The sequence below is a fragment of the Lampetra planeri genome, chromosome 7 (genome assembly GCF_965212315.1).
Source record: "Lampetra planeri chromosome 7, kcLamPlan1.2.h2, whole genome shotgun sequence".
Classification (NCBI taxonomy): Eukaryota; Metazoa; Chordata; class Hyperoartia; order Petromyzontiformes; family Petromyzontidae; genus Lampetra; species Lampetra planeri.
In genome coordinates, this window is record NC_136113.1 from 12,165,716 (window position 1) to 12,181,002 (window position 15,287).

Sequence of the window (15,287 nt, forward strand, 5' to 3'; positions counted from 1 at the left end):
TCGTACGCTGGATTTACAATGCAGAGGTTGCTGGTCTGGGTCGATCTCCCGGCAACAATGAGAAACGATGGACAATTTATCAAATCACTGGGGGGGGGGGGGATGATGAACTTAATGTATGAACACTCATTCGTTGCCCCAACATGCCAATATAGGACCACAGATTTTGGGCAATTGCTCGCGTTCGTTCTGGGTGCCTTCCCTCCACTCATCTGTGGTTTCCTGCACCTCCGTGCAAGAAATTGCGTCCGTTACAAATTCGGCAGTGTTTTGAAATGCATTATGCATGAATGGCGTTGTATAAATAACAAAGATTCAAATGCTAACGAAATTCTGTCCTTATTACTACAATCTCAAATCGCATCATTGACTCACGCAACCACCGTCATTCACAAAACAGAATTACTTTCCGCTGCCTTGAGTCGGTTTGTGCAGCTCTCAGAAGCAGTTTTAAAGGCCAGTTTATAACAGCCATTCAATCAGAGTAACTGTCGATAGACCTGATTGATCAATAGTCTAATCAAATAAACGCAGCACCTTGTCGGTTTTTGTTGATGATGCTGATCAATCACAGCAGTTCCGTATTGGTCACAAGCCCTTCTCCTTTGGCACATTAACCAAACAATTGCACTTTTTCTAGCTGGAGAAGCAATTCAGCAGCCAGACAACACACATGTACAGCCTGGGAACAATTGTTATCGATGTGTGTGTGTGTATATATACACGCCCACACAGCACAAAACGTTGTCGTCAATAGGAAAATATAGCAGGAATTTAACCATGCTTAGTACATCAAAGAAGACATCACTATATCATGTATATTTTATACACAACTTTGTTATGATCAGCTCAAACGCACTGAGTATCATGGCATGTTTGCTTACAGCAACATATGAACACTACGACAGTTGTATACCAATGTCATCCTTATACTGGTAGGAACCTCCTGGTTACACCAGCCCACAGGGGATTATTGTGTCCATCCATCCGTCGTGCAGGGAGGGGCTGGGTGGGGAGGGAGGGGCTGGGTGGGGAGGGGAGGGTGGGGAGTGGCTGGCTGGGGAGGGTGGGGAGGGGCTGAGTGGGGAGGGTGGGGCTGGGTGGGGGGTGGGAGGGGTGGGGCTGGGTGGGGAGGGGCTGGTCACCCCGTGGTGCCCTTATAAAACTCAACGTTTAACCTACTCACGCCGCCTTGTGCCCGCCCTCACAGTCGGCCATATTTGCGGAATACACCACGCCGCCGTTGACCCTGGCCATTGACCGAGCAACCCAAAGTTCCTATCAGCTCCCTCCGCAGGAATGTGTTTGGCAATTGTCAGCACAGTATCGCCATCATTGCCTTCGGCCGCACTTTCTGTCCGAGGGGTTTATGTTGATGAGCCCCCCCATCGCCCCAACGCCCCCCCCCCTCCCCATTACACTGTGTGGGGGACAAATTCAGCACACCGCTGCGTCGGCTTTCGCGGTCGTGCTGGACATCTCTCCGATGTGCTTTTCGCTCCGACGCGCGGAGTACGTTTCGCAAACTCGCCGGACATCGTGCCGAACAACCCGAGAGCACGCCGGTGAGCTACGCAGTAAGCCCAAGGGCAGACGCTGACAGAGGGAAAGCCCTCTGTCCTAGGAGTCCCACAGAAGCCCTGCAACACACCGGTAGATGTCACGAGCCATGCCAAAGTCCCCGATCTTGGCGATGCGATCCGAGCCCTTGCTCGTGAGCAGGCAGTTCCTGGCCGCGATGTCCCTGTCGGCACATGCGCACACACACACACACACACCGTGGCAGAGTCTTTCGTTTCAATTACTGAAATCCGCACGAGAAAAGGCTAAAACGTACTGTGAACCTAATCACCGTTGGTGGTGTAGAGCCAAAAGTGGTAAGTGATTGACAGTTGAATTAGCAGAATGTAAGTTGTAATCGGGTGGTAAGACAGGAGTTTCGTGGTATGGAGTGTTGAAAGAGGACCGCAAAGTGCTCCATGTGGCGGGTCGGCAAGGAAACACTATTGGCACGGTGACACGAAGTGAGCTTAGCGAGTGGGTGAAGGGACAGCCAGAATTAACGCGAGTGAAGTGGGAAGAGCACAGACCGCTGACGCTCCGGTCGACGTGGCAAAGTGAGACGAGGGGGTGACGGTGAGATCAAAAGACGAGACGTGCAGAGATGGATCGTCGATATGCAGAGGTTTTTTTTATTTGTTACTCTGCAATTGCCTTCCGACGGATGAGATTAGCCATTCTCTACCATCGTGTTCCTGCAGCTGTAGTCGCCATTGCTATTCTCACCGATTCCTTCTGCTTGAAGCCCCTGAAACCCAGAGCCTCTCGCTCCTCTCCCGACAATCTCCACACTCCGCCGTTTTTTCAGTCTCACTCGTTGACTCATCGTAATCCCTCTGCTCATCCGAGCAGATGTTACGTCATCATTATCTGTTACATTAGAGTCTTGCTACGCTGCTACACGATGCCCCAGGCAAAAATACGTAATCAACCAGGCTATGCGTTAATTGTGTGTTGACCGACTCTCTGTGTTGTATTACATCACATTTCGATATTTTGCGAGGTTATTTAATTTTAGTGTGCCTTTCTCCTAATTTCAAGCTTGTGTGCCGTGCCACGTCGTCATCTTACTTGCGCAGCAGCAACACGTTGCCGTACACTCATTGATATGCTAATTTTCTCTGCCCCCTCCCTCTCTCCGTCCCCGCCCACCCTCTCTATATTTAAGGGACCGTCACAGAAACGACCCCTCTCTCTGTGCCGATATGTGTCCACTCTCTGTGTGTCCTTGTGATGTCTGTCTGCTTATGTCTGTCTATAGTTTTCTAGTTAGATTTTTATTGCTATTTCTTTTATGCCTGATGATGATTGCTTGTGTTGCGATCGAAACGTCGCTATTATTTTCATTTATTATTTTATTTTTAGACGTGACTTAACCGAAAGAACCAAAGAATAACACCGCTTTTTTGTGCATTTAATTTTACAGACTTGTTTGAAAATGAATTTTGCACTCACACGTTGGAATTTTTTTTTTTCAAATATCTATGTATTAATAATGTGTGCTGTAAGCAAGAAAACATTGCCAAGTCTCTAGGACCCTTTTTCACATAAATCCTGCTTCGGATGTTTGGCCAATTAATGTTTTCGGATTTTTTCACGTGATACGATACGAGAGTGCCCAGAGAGAAACCTATTTGCTGCTCTTTCATGTATAGGCCACCTCGTAGCCACCTTGTAGCCCTCTTGATGGAAAAAAAAAACATCCTGCATGATCTCCCTGGCTCTCGTTTTCAAGTCAAGTGATCATTCTCTCGAGGCCCAATGAGTCACGAAGCCAATCAGCCAGATCTGCCACCTCCCACCAGCAATGCGATTAAAACTACGTATCACTGTAACCCGATTGCTTAACATGTGCTCCGTTCCCAGCGTGCTGTCACACTGTTGCCGCTTGGGGAGCAGGTGATAATGCTTGTACCGTGCAGCAAGAAGGGCCTGGGTTCGATTCCCGACTCGTGTGGAGTTTGTATTTTCTATCGCCGCTGAATGGACTCCCCACAGCATGTTGCTCGTGGTGGTTGTGTGACCATACTTCACCACACTGGTCGATTCAGGGTTGGTGAAGCGAGGAACCCCTGGTCGAGTTCAGATCCCACTCGCGTCCGATATTAGGCATGGCCAGGATTTCAACTCATTTCGCTGGGTCTATAACGTAGTATGTGAATCACTTAGCTCCTGCTCTGCCCCTATAGTGATGGTGGAGAGTTTCAGAATGATGGTACATTTCATATTACAGGTAGGAACAATGTTCCACACTGGCCACCAGGGATTATTTGTCTGTCTGACTGTCTCTCTGTCTGTCTGTCGTGCATAAATAAATATATAATATAAACAGCTCTTTGATTGGTGGAAACCTACTGCCGGGTACGGAGAGGGGCCTAAGGAAGGGGGGAGTCAGGAGAGGGGCATGATGGGTGGGGGGGGGATCAGAGGAGGGGCCTAAGGGAGGGGGGGTCAGGGGAGGGGCCTAAGAATATGGGAGGGTGGTCAGGGGAGGGACCTAAGGGGGGAGGGGCCTAAGGGAGGGGGGCTAAGGGGAGGTGCCTAAGCAAGGGGGAGGGGCCGATAGTTAAGGGGGCTGGCTACCTGGCTGGCTGCCTGGCTACCTCAAGTCAAGTGATCTTCTATACAGGTAGTAACAACAGGTTCCACACTGCCCACCAGGGATTATTTGTCTGTCTGTCGGGCACGAATGCGCTGTCCAACCAAGTTCCTACCTGCCCACTCCGAAGGAACGTGTTAACAAAGGCAGTGATCTATTTACTTATGGTGGCAAATGTGGAGATGGCGATTGTGCTCCATGTTTTCCACAGTATTTCGTCTCCCCCTCTGATTATCACCGACTGCCTTCACCCTTCCCATATCTTCTGTTCTGTCCATGCCACACTCTCAACCTTTCCTCTTCTCTGTCCACATTCTCGCTTAGCCCCTTACCCCATCCTTTTTTTCATATCTACCATGCTGACCCGTGGCTGTGCCATTTGGAACTTGACCATATACAGTTTTGTTTTTGATTTTGTTTATTTTTCTTGCTGTAACCAGTTTTCTGTAACAGGAAATTGCCATCTATTCCCCAATAGGCTTTACCTGTTCCAAAATAAAAACGCAACCCTTATATACTTCCTTTCACATGCACCTCTATCCTTGAAAAGGGTAATGCAATGTTCCGCCATTTTAATGCTTTTGTATATTGCATTTTCATCAGTGGGTGCTCACCACCCTTTGAGATGCCTGTCACGGTGAGCCCCTACCTGTGTATGAAGTGGTTATCCTCCAGGTACTGGGAGCCGCACGCGATGTCCTTGGCCATGGTGAGCAGGTCCAGCATGACAAGCGAGGAGCTGCGGCCCTGGGGCACACATCCAACAGTGGAGGCTGGTGATGCAATGGCCCCGCGTGACGCAGTCGAGCCACTGCAAGTTAATATGACAAGTGTACCTCAAAAGGGGAATTCCATCAAGGCCAATTGAGGTTTGGAAAGAGGTCCCCGTTATTATCCCTTCATAACAAGAGGAACCAAACTGATTGTTAATAACCGCTGGGGCTTCTCGCTTGTCTGCCGATGGAGAAGGGTCTTGGCAAGGATTTTAGCAACAAGGATGGCCCTGTTTGGTTCTTAAGAGAGTTGAGGGTAACGCTGTTGATGGAGCAACTGTTATGGCTGGAAAGGCACACAAAGGGAGGTGGTTTTGCTGTCACTACGCCCAAGCATCTTTGTCTCGCCAGCACTGACATATTACACACTGCATCAGGTACACAATTGAAGCCGAATTAATCTCGGGGAGTTCATGGACAGGGTTTAAATGCCACTCTCTGGTGGTGTTATGCATGGCAGGAAATAAAACTCAGGTCACCGTGTTCGTAGCTCGGTGCGATAACCGTTGCTCCACAACTCCCCAAAAAGACCGAGTTCCCCCGTGTAGCCTCTACAAACTCTTGGGGCAAGTGCTGTTAGCAAGCACCCATTAAGGCCAGCAATGGTGCACGAGGTGCTGATGTAGCCAACACGACGCCCGGCTGCCTCTGTCTTCCCAATGCTGACGATTACACCGTGCACCAGCTGCTGAGTCAACCTAGGCGAGGCCCAGGACCAGTGGAGATAATCTCCACTGATGTTCGCTGTGGCCTAGGAATCAAACCTGAGGAATCGCAATCGCTGCACCGCCATTCCTCCCACAGCCGCAAAACACTTTCTGGGCCCTGCACATACCGCCCTGGGCCGTTCCTCTCGCAGGTAAGTCTTCATGTCTCCGCCGGCCATGAGCTCGAGCAGAATGAAGCGCGGCAGGGTCTGCAGGCTGACCCCAACGCAGCGCACGATGTTGTGGTGGTTGAACTTACTGTCGGAACGAGACGGCCATTACCATCATGCGCGAAACAAGAGAAGTACATTTGTTGACAAAGATCAATAATTCATCAAACGATCTGGGTCCTGCTCGAATGTTTGCATTGGATGGAACTCATCTCCAAATACGGTCCTCATCCAGCAGTGGAGATTAAACATTCGTACTGCAGGGATGTTGTAGGACAACTACATTGACTTCCTACAAAGCAGTATTCGGTTTGTTCTCCAACGCGTGCTGTTCAGCATGACGTCCAATGAAAGAGGCTCCCGGCACATGCAGAAAAATACACTGGTCAACACACTTTTTCTGGCATAAGGTATTCCAACGGTTTTGAGGTAATTTTAGGGTGCTGATTCCAAATCTGGCATCAGTTTTTGTCTATCACATCGGGTTTTTGAGATATCAAATATTGCATTTTCAATAAAAACTGCAGAATAAAAATATTAAATAAATGTGGATATCTACATAAAATTATATTACAAACACACTATCCTAAAAATACAGCACCATATTTTAACACTAAAGCAGTCACTGACTCGCAACAACTTGCAATCATAAGTGACAGAGTTAATTTCGGGTAAAATCAATGAAAATGGGGTATGCCGATAGCATAAAAAGGAGATGTGGTAAAGCAAATCTGAGATCAGATTTGGAATCAGCACCCTGAAATTAGTCTAAAACAGCTGCAAAAGTCCAGGCCAGAATTTTTTTCTTTTTTTGTTGACCAGTGATATTGGAGATGATGCCGAACTACACACGACACAACCTAATAACAAGTGCAAGGGGACACAGCACAGGCGCGGACACCTACACGGGCGAATTCATTATGTGGTCCTCAACCCATCACTTTCCTACTGCGAGGTATGTGCTCGAACTTCAGCGCTTCCCAATCAAAGTCTCGGCTCGAGAGAAAAACGAAATTGATACAAATGGGAACCTGGGGGTAAACTCAAGCAGGGTCCGGGTGTTAAAGCCAGCATCGTTAGAGGGGATCGCTTATAACTCCCAACACAATAATTTCTCTCCCGAGCTACACGGCCACGTTTCCTGTTGTGTGATGATGCCTCAATTTTTTTTTTGTCAATGTTTTCAAAAACATAAAGCTGCGTTCACATCCGCCGCTGAGAATGTAATTGTTAACTTTAATATCAGCCTGAGAAGAAAGATCATTCTTTATCTGAGTCGCACTGTATTTGGAGCATCCCAGGAACACATCGGTTACCATTATGCAGTCGGTGACTTTTCGGATGTTTTTTTTATAGCACCCAAACTGATGAGAGCCAAGTGAAATATTTACGCGATCAAACCCAGAAACAAATCTATACTATGGATGATATTGGTGGTTAAAGCCTACGTGTTAAACTGGCATATTTTATGTACCAATCTTAAGCACATTTTGTCAGGATGGCATTGAGTACAAATGTCAGTTGGGAAGAACCCACACGCTTCCATATCAATTTATTTTATGCAGTCTGAGTTACTCGTTGCACTTTTATAATGGTATATAATACTACAGTGGTTATCCTATAGGTGGACTGGCTCCCGCCAATGTAATGTAGAATTTCCTCCACTGATTCAGTAATGCCAATGAGGAATGAGTGTCCTATTGCTCATTGGAGCCAGTATACAGTTTGACTGACTTTTGATATAAAAAATACTGCATTCTGTAGCTTGCAGATTATAAAGACAGTAAAAAGTCCCGTGTGTTTTACATGTGTTTTAGCCATTGATGTACAAAAATAATTCAGCCCATTGTTTCTAAAATGAGTTCCTTCCTGCGAGAAGACAACAGCGAGATTGGTTGCCACTGTACGAATATGGAATTGACACCAATGCCTTGAGATTTGCCAATAAAAGACAAGCACCGCCAACTTCTAGCTTGATCATGCAGACATTGTTACTTTGCAATGTTTTGGCTTCTAAAAAATGGAGTTCGTCATTTGTCAGAGGGTCCAGGGAATGTTTTTGAATATCAAGAGGTCACTACTGTCAATGTTGTTGATGCCACCACGACAACCTGGCACTGCATCTGGGAGGTCCCATAACTCTTGTACAGCTGACACCTCCGAGGTCTGCTCTTACGGCATTCCACCAGCTGGGCTTCAGGCTTCCTGTGGGTTGCTGACCTTTGGATGTCGTTCCCATAATTAGGCCTCCTCCATATTATACATGTGCACTACCTGCCACAGCTTCTCTTCATTATTATTTCTACAGTACTTACCTTTCATATTTTATTCCTAACTTCCAAATTGCATTCCCTGTCGTACCGTGACTTTACTAGAATCATGGTTTCACTATATATAATGATAAACATCTCCGGAATAGCCTTCACCAGACTGTTCGTGCTGTTAGCAAGTGCCTATGATATGGTGGGGAGCGGTCGTGTAGCGGTTAGCGCTGCGCTACGCTACGAACCCGGCGACCCGAGTTCAATTCCCGCTCATGGCCAACACCAGTGACGATTATTTGAACCGGTTCTGGGCCTCCCCTAGGTTGACTCAGCCTCAAATGAGTACCTGGTGCCGTGTGTGAACATCGCCACTGGGGAGACAAGGGCGGCCGGGCGTGCTGCTGGCCACCCACCCCCTCGTGTGCCGTGTTGGCCTTCATAGGTGCTCACTAACTGCACTTGCCCCTACAGCCTGTTAAGGCTATATCGGGGATCTTTGTCTTTTTATCCAACACCACATCTGGCAGCCTTTGTCTCTCCAGTGCTGATAGTTACACACCGTACCAGCTACTGATTTAAGCCTGAGTTGACCCAGCGGAGGCCCAGGACCGGTTCAGATATTCATTGCTGCCTCTTCTTTCGTGTGGCTGATGTTGGTGCACAGCAACAACTACAATTTACCATTCAGGTGGTCAAGCCAGATAATGACGTCAGCAGTAGCGGAGTGCATCGCTGCGAAGTCTCCTTCGTATTTGTGAATCGGGCATTGCGTCGTTATACGTTGCATGGCCTATTTTGGATGACCACAGTCGCACACCGCAGAGTTTCTACATTTTCCAGTTGTGCATCAGGTATCCGCATCTGCCATGATTTGTGCAGTGCATGTGGTTTAGGGTGGACGATGCGCTTCATGGACGATCAAACCCAGGGATCTTCTCCCTTGGGTCTTTCACGAGGTGTTTGTGAGTTCTTTGGAACTCCATTCAGCTCTCCAAGCTCATCACTGATGTTGGCTGTTCGCAGAAATCCAACTCAGGTAGCTTTTTTGCAGCACAGTGCGCTAACCACTGCAGCACCGTTCCCCATCGCTCCCCACATACACACAGTGCGATAATACAAAGAATATCCACAGTCATTCAGTTTATTCATCTCTTCTGGGAGTTGAACTATGCCTCCAGCGGACTTTCAGAACCATGGACAGCTCCACATGCTAAAGGACATTCCACAGAAATGCTAATGATGTTACTGCGTCTCAGTCCTAATGAGCCCTGCCAATGTGTGGATAAAGAATAGTGTATGTACAATATATTGATTACATATTTCGTTATTTTATTATGTCTTAGTCAGGTGGCGCTGTGAAAGAACACTCAACTCACAGTACGAAAGTTACAAGTTAAAATTCTGGCCCGATGTCCATTCAACCCATCGTGCCTCCAGAGTAGATAATACGAGTGCCACTTTGTTGACAGTCACCGGAAGACACCATCTGGTGATACTGGTTCCTGTAATGGGAATGTAGAATTGCTACCACTAACTTAGAGGCCGCCACCAAAATGCTTGTTTGAGCATGGCATACTTAAAAATATATTATATTAGCTTTTTAAATGTATCAATAGACGATTAATTTATGTATATATGTGATCCTAATTGAATTATTTTTTCATCTCTCATTATCTCAGCAGGGTTCGCTAAGCCAGATTGGCTGAAATGTAATTTAGAAAAAAAAAATGCACCCCCGCTTTGTGCTCATTAAAAGCTCATTAGCCAAGATGGGATTTTTGTTTGGTTTTGCGACGTGGGTGTTGTAATAACAGAGTGACAAACCTTCCTAATCCTGTGCCCGATAAATGAGGCAACTATACGACTGAGCGGGGGACGCCACTGCCTCTCCCCTTCCACACATTTGTTATCACACAAAGCGATCAAACTGTTTAGCTCGTGCACGCATCCATCATTTACATATCGAGCCAATATCCAGAAAAGTCGTGGTGTGCAGGTGAGTGGACAATCGCAGAGTGATAAAGTTAAAATACCGGGTGGGAGTCAATTAATTATCCATCATCCATCTGTGGTAGATACTATTACTGTACAGTATTACCATTTGAGGGCAGTCCCGTAACAGGAATGTGGGATTGACACCAATAAACGTGTCCGTTTTCTTGGCAGAGGGCAGTCTACATTGGTTGTTCACGAGGTTGCCTTGATCAGCTGAGGCGGCTTTAATCCAAAGCTGAACAAATAACCAACATTAACTTGAGTTCCTCAAAGCTCTCCACATCACCCCCTCTTGCTCCTCCACCATCAACCATATCTCTGTTTGCCGAACGCGGTTTTATTACTTTGAAGTGCACACAGTAGGCAAACGATGTGTATGTGTGCGCATGAGCATTTGGGTGCGAGTATGTCTGTTTGTGTGTGTATACGTGTCAACTCTGACCTGATGATCAGAGCCTCCATGAGGAAGTCCAGCTCGTCCTGTTCCGAGCAAATCTCGGGCAGTGTCTGTGAAACGACATTCGTTTCGCCCACGTTAAGCCCCCACTCTCAGCCACAGGCCACACGCTAGTACTTTACATTTTAGTTTGTTGGCCTTCAATGAGCACGGTTGGCTACGTACGGTGCGAAAGAAGTTCAACATACATACACTCACACAGAGAGTCGGTTAACACGCAATTAACGCATAGCCTGGTTGATTACGTTCTTCCAAAGATCGCTAAATTTGCTTTCTCAAACTTCCGATTTTCTTGCTCTAAATATTTCCGTGCTGGTTTGTTTAGAGTCCATTGTCTCTCCTCCGGCCACTATGGTCCAGAATTCCAGACAACTCTCTCTCTCATTGTCCTCTGCCCCCCCCCTCTCTCTCTGCCCCAACCCCTCCCCCCTCTCTCGATTTAAGGCCTCGACACAGTGGCGCTGTCTTTCTGTTTGTCGTCATTCTTTGGAGGAGCGTGGTCAGCCTGGTGGCGTGTTGGCTGTTGTGTTGGCCGGCTCTCTGTGTTGTGTTGCACTATGTTTCTAAGTTGACTATGTTTGTGTTTTTCTCATTCATTCTTACCTGACGATGGTTGCTTGTATTGCAATCGAAACGTCGTAATTCTATTATTATTTGATTTGATTTGATTTTCTATCTGACTTTACCGAAAGAACCAAAGAGTAAACTGAACTACTGCACTATCATTGTATTAAAACGATAAAACTACCCGCAAACTGAGTCACTATACGACCTACTGCTTGTGCACTAGTGTCCATTTCAAGGTTACATCATCAGCATAACCAGCATTTACATCACTCTGCTCGAAGGGAGAATGTTATTGGTGTCTTTCAGCAATATCGAAACGGTGATTCCTCAGGGTAGGGATCATCGCTTATTTGCTTCTTCTCATCATTGCTGGAGGGGGGCTGCCACCATCTGCCCCAGCAGTCCCTTTGATTGGCCCCTTCCACACAGAGGCCAAACCCGACACTGCCGATACAAGCCAAAAGGCAGGTCCACTCAACTCCCAAGTCCTTTTGTGCCACATCTGAAAAGTCCCATTACGAGCCTCACTCACTCACACAGACACACACACGCGCGCACACGCGCGCTTGTACTCAACTGGAAAGTACGGTTGCCATGACCCTACCTTGACGGCCACCTTGAGAGGACTTGGCTCAATGCCGGTAACGCGCCCCTCGTACACTTCGCCAAATGCACCGTGGCCCAAAGCCCTGCTCACCGCCACAAAGGGGAAGCATCGTTCTTGGCGACCGGTTCATTGTACAACACAACCCATTCGCACGTTGATAATAATGACAACCAAAGCAGACAAAGTGTCGTCTGACTCATAACAAGCATTTATTGGGCAGCGCTCCGATGACTTCCCTGAACCCAGGGTGAACATTTCACATTCATATGGCAGGGCTAGTCTATTCATCACATGCCCATTGTTGACTTCCTAAAAAATGGTACTGATAATATCATTATCTCGTGATTGGATGATCCCCGACTGGTATTTTAAATAGTGACACATGGTATTCTAATCATAATGTTTACAGTATGTGAAAGTGATGATTATACATTTACTGTATATGTATTTTTTTAGTGATGCTAATGGAAATGTCTTATATTAATGTTGGATGAGATGATTGTGATGTTTGTGTGCGCGTGCATGAGGTCGGACACAGAGGCCGCCCGGCAGTGTTGCTGGCCGCCCACCCCCTCGTGTGCAGTGCCGGCCTTCATCGGTGCTACTCCCACAATCTGCTAAAGGCCATACGGAGAATCTTCGTCCTTGTGCGTGCATGCATGTGTACCTTCTTAATGTGACATGCAGCAACGTGTGCATGCGCGTGTCAACTTCCACTGCCACACAAATCAAAAACAATACCCACAAATGTGAAACCCCCATCGTCTCGGGATGCACACAAAGTAAACCCATCGGTCACTCCTTGCCCTATCACTCGCCGCACACTGCCTCTGCCATTTGTCTTCTTCTTATTCTTCTTGGCCACACGGCCATCGATCGTTCACTCAAATCGCCCACTCAGGGGCACGGGTGGGGTGGGCCGGCGGTTGGACCGAGAGCCGAGACATCGGCAGCCGTCCACGCTGGGTCGCCTCTGTTGGCGTCGTGCGACAGGAGCCTGCGTGGAGCGACTCGACGAGTCGCCGGCACCTCGCTCACCCTGCGCTTTGGGAGGCTGACGCGGTGAGAGTGGCTCGAACGACGCGCATTTGATTTAAAGTGGCGGCGTTGGAGCGCGTGATCTTCTCACCGTCTACACGCGGAGGGCGCATAAAAAAAAAAGCATCGATGCGCATTGTTTTCGCCCGTGTGTGCTGCCCGAACGAGGGCGCTTCTGTGCGTACGACGGGTGCATCGGTGCTTTTTGTTTCGTGTGCAGAGCGTGCACGGCAAGATTAGTTCCTGGGCCTCCCCTAGGTCGGCTCAGCCTTAAACGAGTACCTAGTGCGGTGTGTAAATATCAGCACTGGGGAGACAAAAGCGGTCGGGCGCGACGCTCGCCACCCACCCCCTCGCGTGCCTTGCCGACCTTCATAGGTGCTCGCCGAAAGCACTTGCCCCAACAGTCTTGAAAAAGGGCTATACGGGGGATGTTTGTCTTTGTTGGCAGCCACCGAGTGTGCTTGCACGCATTGCCCAGTGCATGCGCACGAGCGGGCGTGCGTGCGTGCGTGAACGGCGTGGCACACACCTGAGCAGGTTGATGTTCCTTCGCGGAACCTCCTTGAGGTCAGTGAGAGCGGCGGGCGAGCCGGCGAAGCAGTAGTTGGGGTTGTAGTCGGTCATGATGGTGGAGGTGCGGATTTTGCTCAGTTTGTACTCCGGGCTCAGCAACTCCATGCGCACGGCCTGCAGCTGGGCCTGCTTGCGCCGGTACACTACGCAGCGCGGTACACCACGTGTTGTCAGGCAGTGCCGCTCGCCATCATCAGCAGTGGCATCACCTTATCATCATCATTATCATCATTATTATCAACAAGTAGCAGCAACATTAAAAAAAAATGTTTCCCTGTTCAATTGAACGTTCGGAGGTGCACGTATTTATTGGCAGTCCGATAACATTTGGATTTAAAGCTTTCGTGACTGCAGGGATTCATCTTCTTGGTTCTTTCGGTCACGTAGAAGGGAGATAATAAAAATAAAACATAATAAAATAATGCATTATTATGTTACATTATTATTATGTTTTATTTTTATTATCTTACTATCTCCCTTCTATGTAACTTTACCGAAACCAAGATGATGAGTCCTATAACAATTCCAGAAATTCCAACTTGCGATGGCAAGGAATGCTGTCAATATCGGGCATGCGCTGTTGATTCCCAAAAAGTGGTACACATTTTATGGGGCTGAGATAATGGTCTGAGTGTCTGTCCAGGATTGAACTCCTCTGCCTTCTGACTGTGAAGCAAGTACTCTAACTTAGATGAGCGTTTACATTTACCACAAATTATATGAGTCTCAGGACACTTTTGTTTAAGGGGATTCCATAAATTTGCACGTCAGTGTTTAGCGAGTGGGAGGAAACTAGCACACCCGTGGAGAAGCCCACGTGTACACTGGTGACTTCACTCGCAAACGCTCACGGACAAGCCAGGAACCAACTGGCCGTACTTCAATCTCCCGAAGGGCATCTTCGTCATCCCTGCAGGCCGTGGTCTGATTAAAATCCACCCCCAGAGCACCGACGACCTAAATGTCAAATTGGGTCGAAGCAGGGGGTCATGGTGCTGGGGACGTCATTTGCATCCGGCCCTCAGACGAGAGTGGTGTTAAAATAACTTCCTGCGGATTCTCGAGTTGTCATCGATCCCGGCAGCTCCCCGTAGCGGCGCAGGCTCACCGTACTTGAAGCACAGGAAGTGAGCCTCTTAATTTGACCGGCGCAAAAAACACGCGCATTGTTAATCCGCTGGGTTTTAGCCTCCCTGTCAAGATCGCATCTTGTTACGCTCACGACATTTGCTACGTGCTAATGTGTGTACGTACGTTGAACTTATTTCGCACCGTGTGTAGCCAACCGTGCTAATTGGAGGTGCGGGTGGAAGGACTACAAACTAAACACAAAAAGCAGTTCGAAAGAAATTAGTTTTCAATCTAGATTTAAAGGTGCACAACCTCCAGTGCCTTCCTTAATATCGGAAGGAAGTGCGTTCTAGACGGCCGCAGAAGTGCATGTGAAAGCGCGCGATGCAGTGACCGTCTTCTTTCGATGGCCAGCCAAAGGTTGCTGCGAGGATGACCGGAGTTCACGTGATGATTTATGCTCCCTGACGAGACCAGCAAGGTACCGTGGTTCATTTGTGGCAAGCACTCTGTGCGTAATGAGTTCGACCTTATGATGCATTCGTTTGGCAAACGGAAGCCAGTGCAGCTTGGCGAGCACTGGATGGGTCACGTGATTCCAGATTTGGGAAGCGGCTGCACACACTGGGCGAGTACTAACGTCGAGTGCAAGCCGGGAGCTGGGATTGGCACTTTTATAGAATCACTGGCAAAATCTTTGAACGAAAAAACAAATCCTTTATACATTGGGCCTTGCTGATGTAGTTTTTGTTTGGCGTTTGTACTTTGTGAAACGGCTCAGTTGACTAATGAGACTCACTCTGGATGAAGGGCTTCAAATCATGATCACAGTCTTTTCACAAAGCAGCGGTGTGGCCTTTTTGGTCTCTTTAAAATGTAGTTCTACTCTTAACAGTTGCTGAG

General features: G+C 47.9%; 1 protein-coding gene across 1 annotated transcript in view; it reads right to left on the reverse strand.

Moving 5' to 3' along the window:
• The window catches only part of LOC144719998 (leukocyte tyrosine kinase receptor-like), a 106,794-nt gene that overhangs the window by 10,249 nt on the left and 81,258 nt on the right, over positions 1 to 15,287 (reverse strand). The window contains exons 14-19 of the mRNA XM_078596401.1: positions 13,270 to 13,456; positions 11,697 to 11,781; positions 10,511 to 10,575; positions 5,768 to 5,897; positions 4,809 to 4,906; positions 1,652 to 1,744 (exon numbers count right to left, since the gene is read on the reverse strand). Of these exons, the coding sequence (XP_078452527.1) occupies positions 1,652 to 1,744; positions 4,809 to 4,906; positions 5,768 to 5,897; positions 10,511 to 10,575; positions 11,697 to 11,781; positions 13,270 to 13,456 (658 nt within the window). The remainder of the gene's footprint in view (positions 1 to 1,651; positions 1,745 to 4,808; positions 4,907 to 5,767; positions 5,898 to 10,510; positions 10,576 to 11,696; positions 11,782 to 13,269; positions 13,457 to 15,287) is intronic.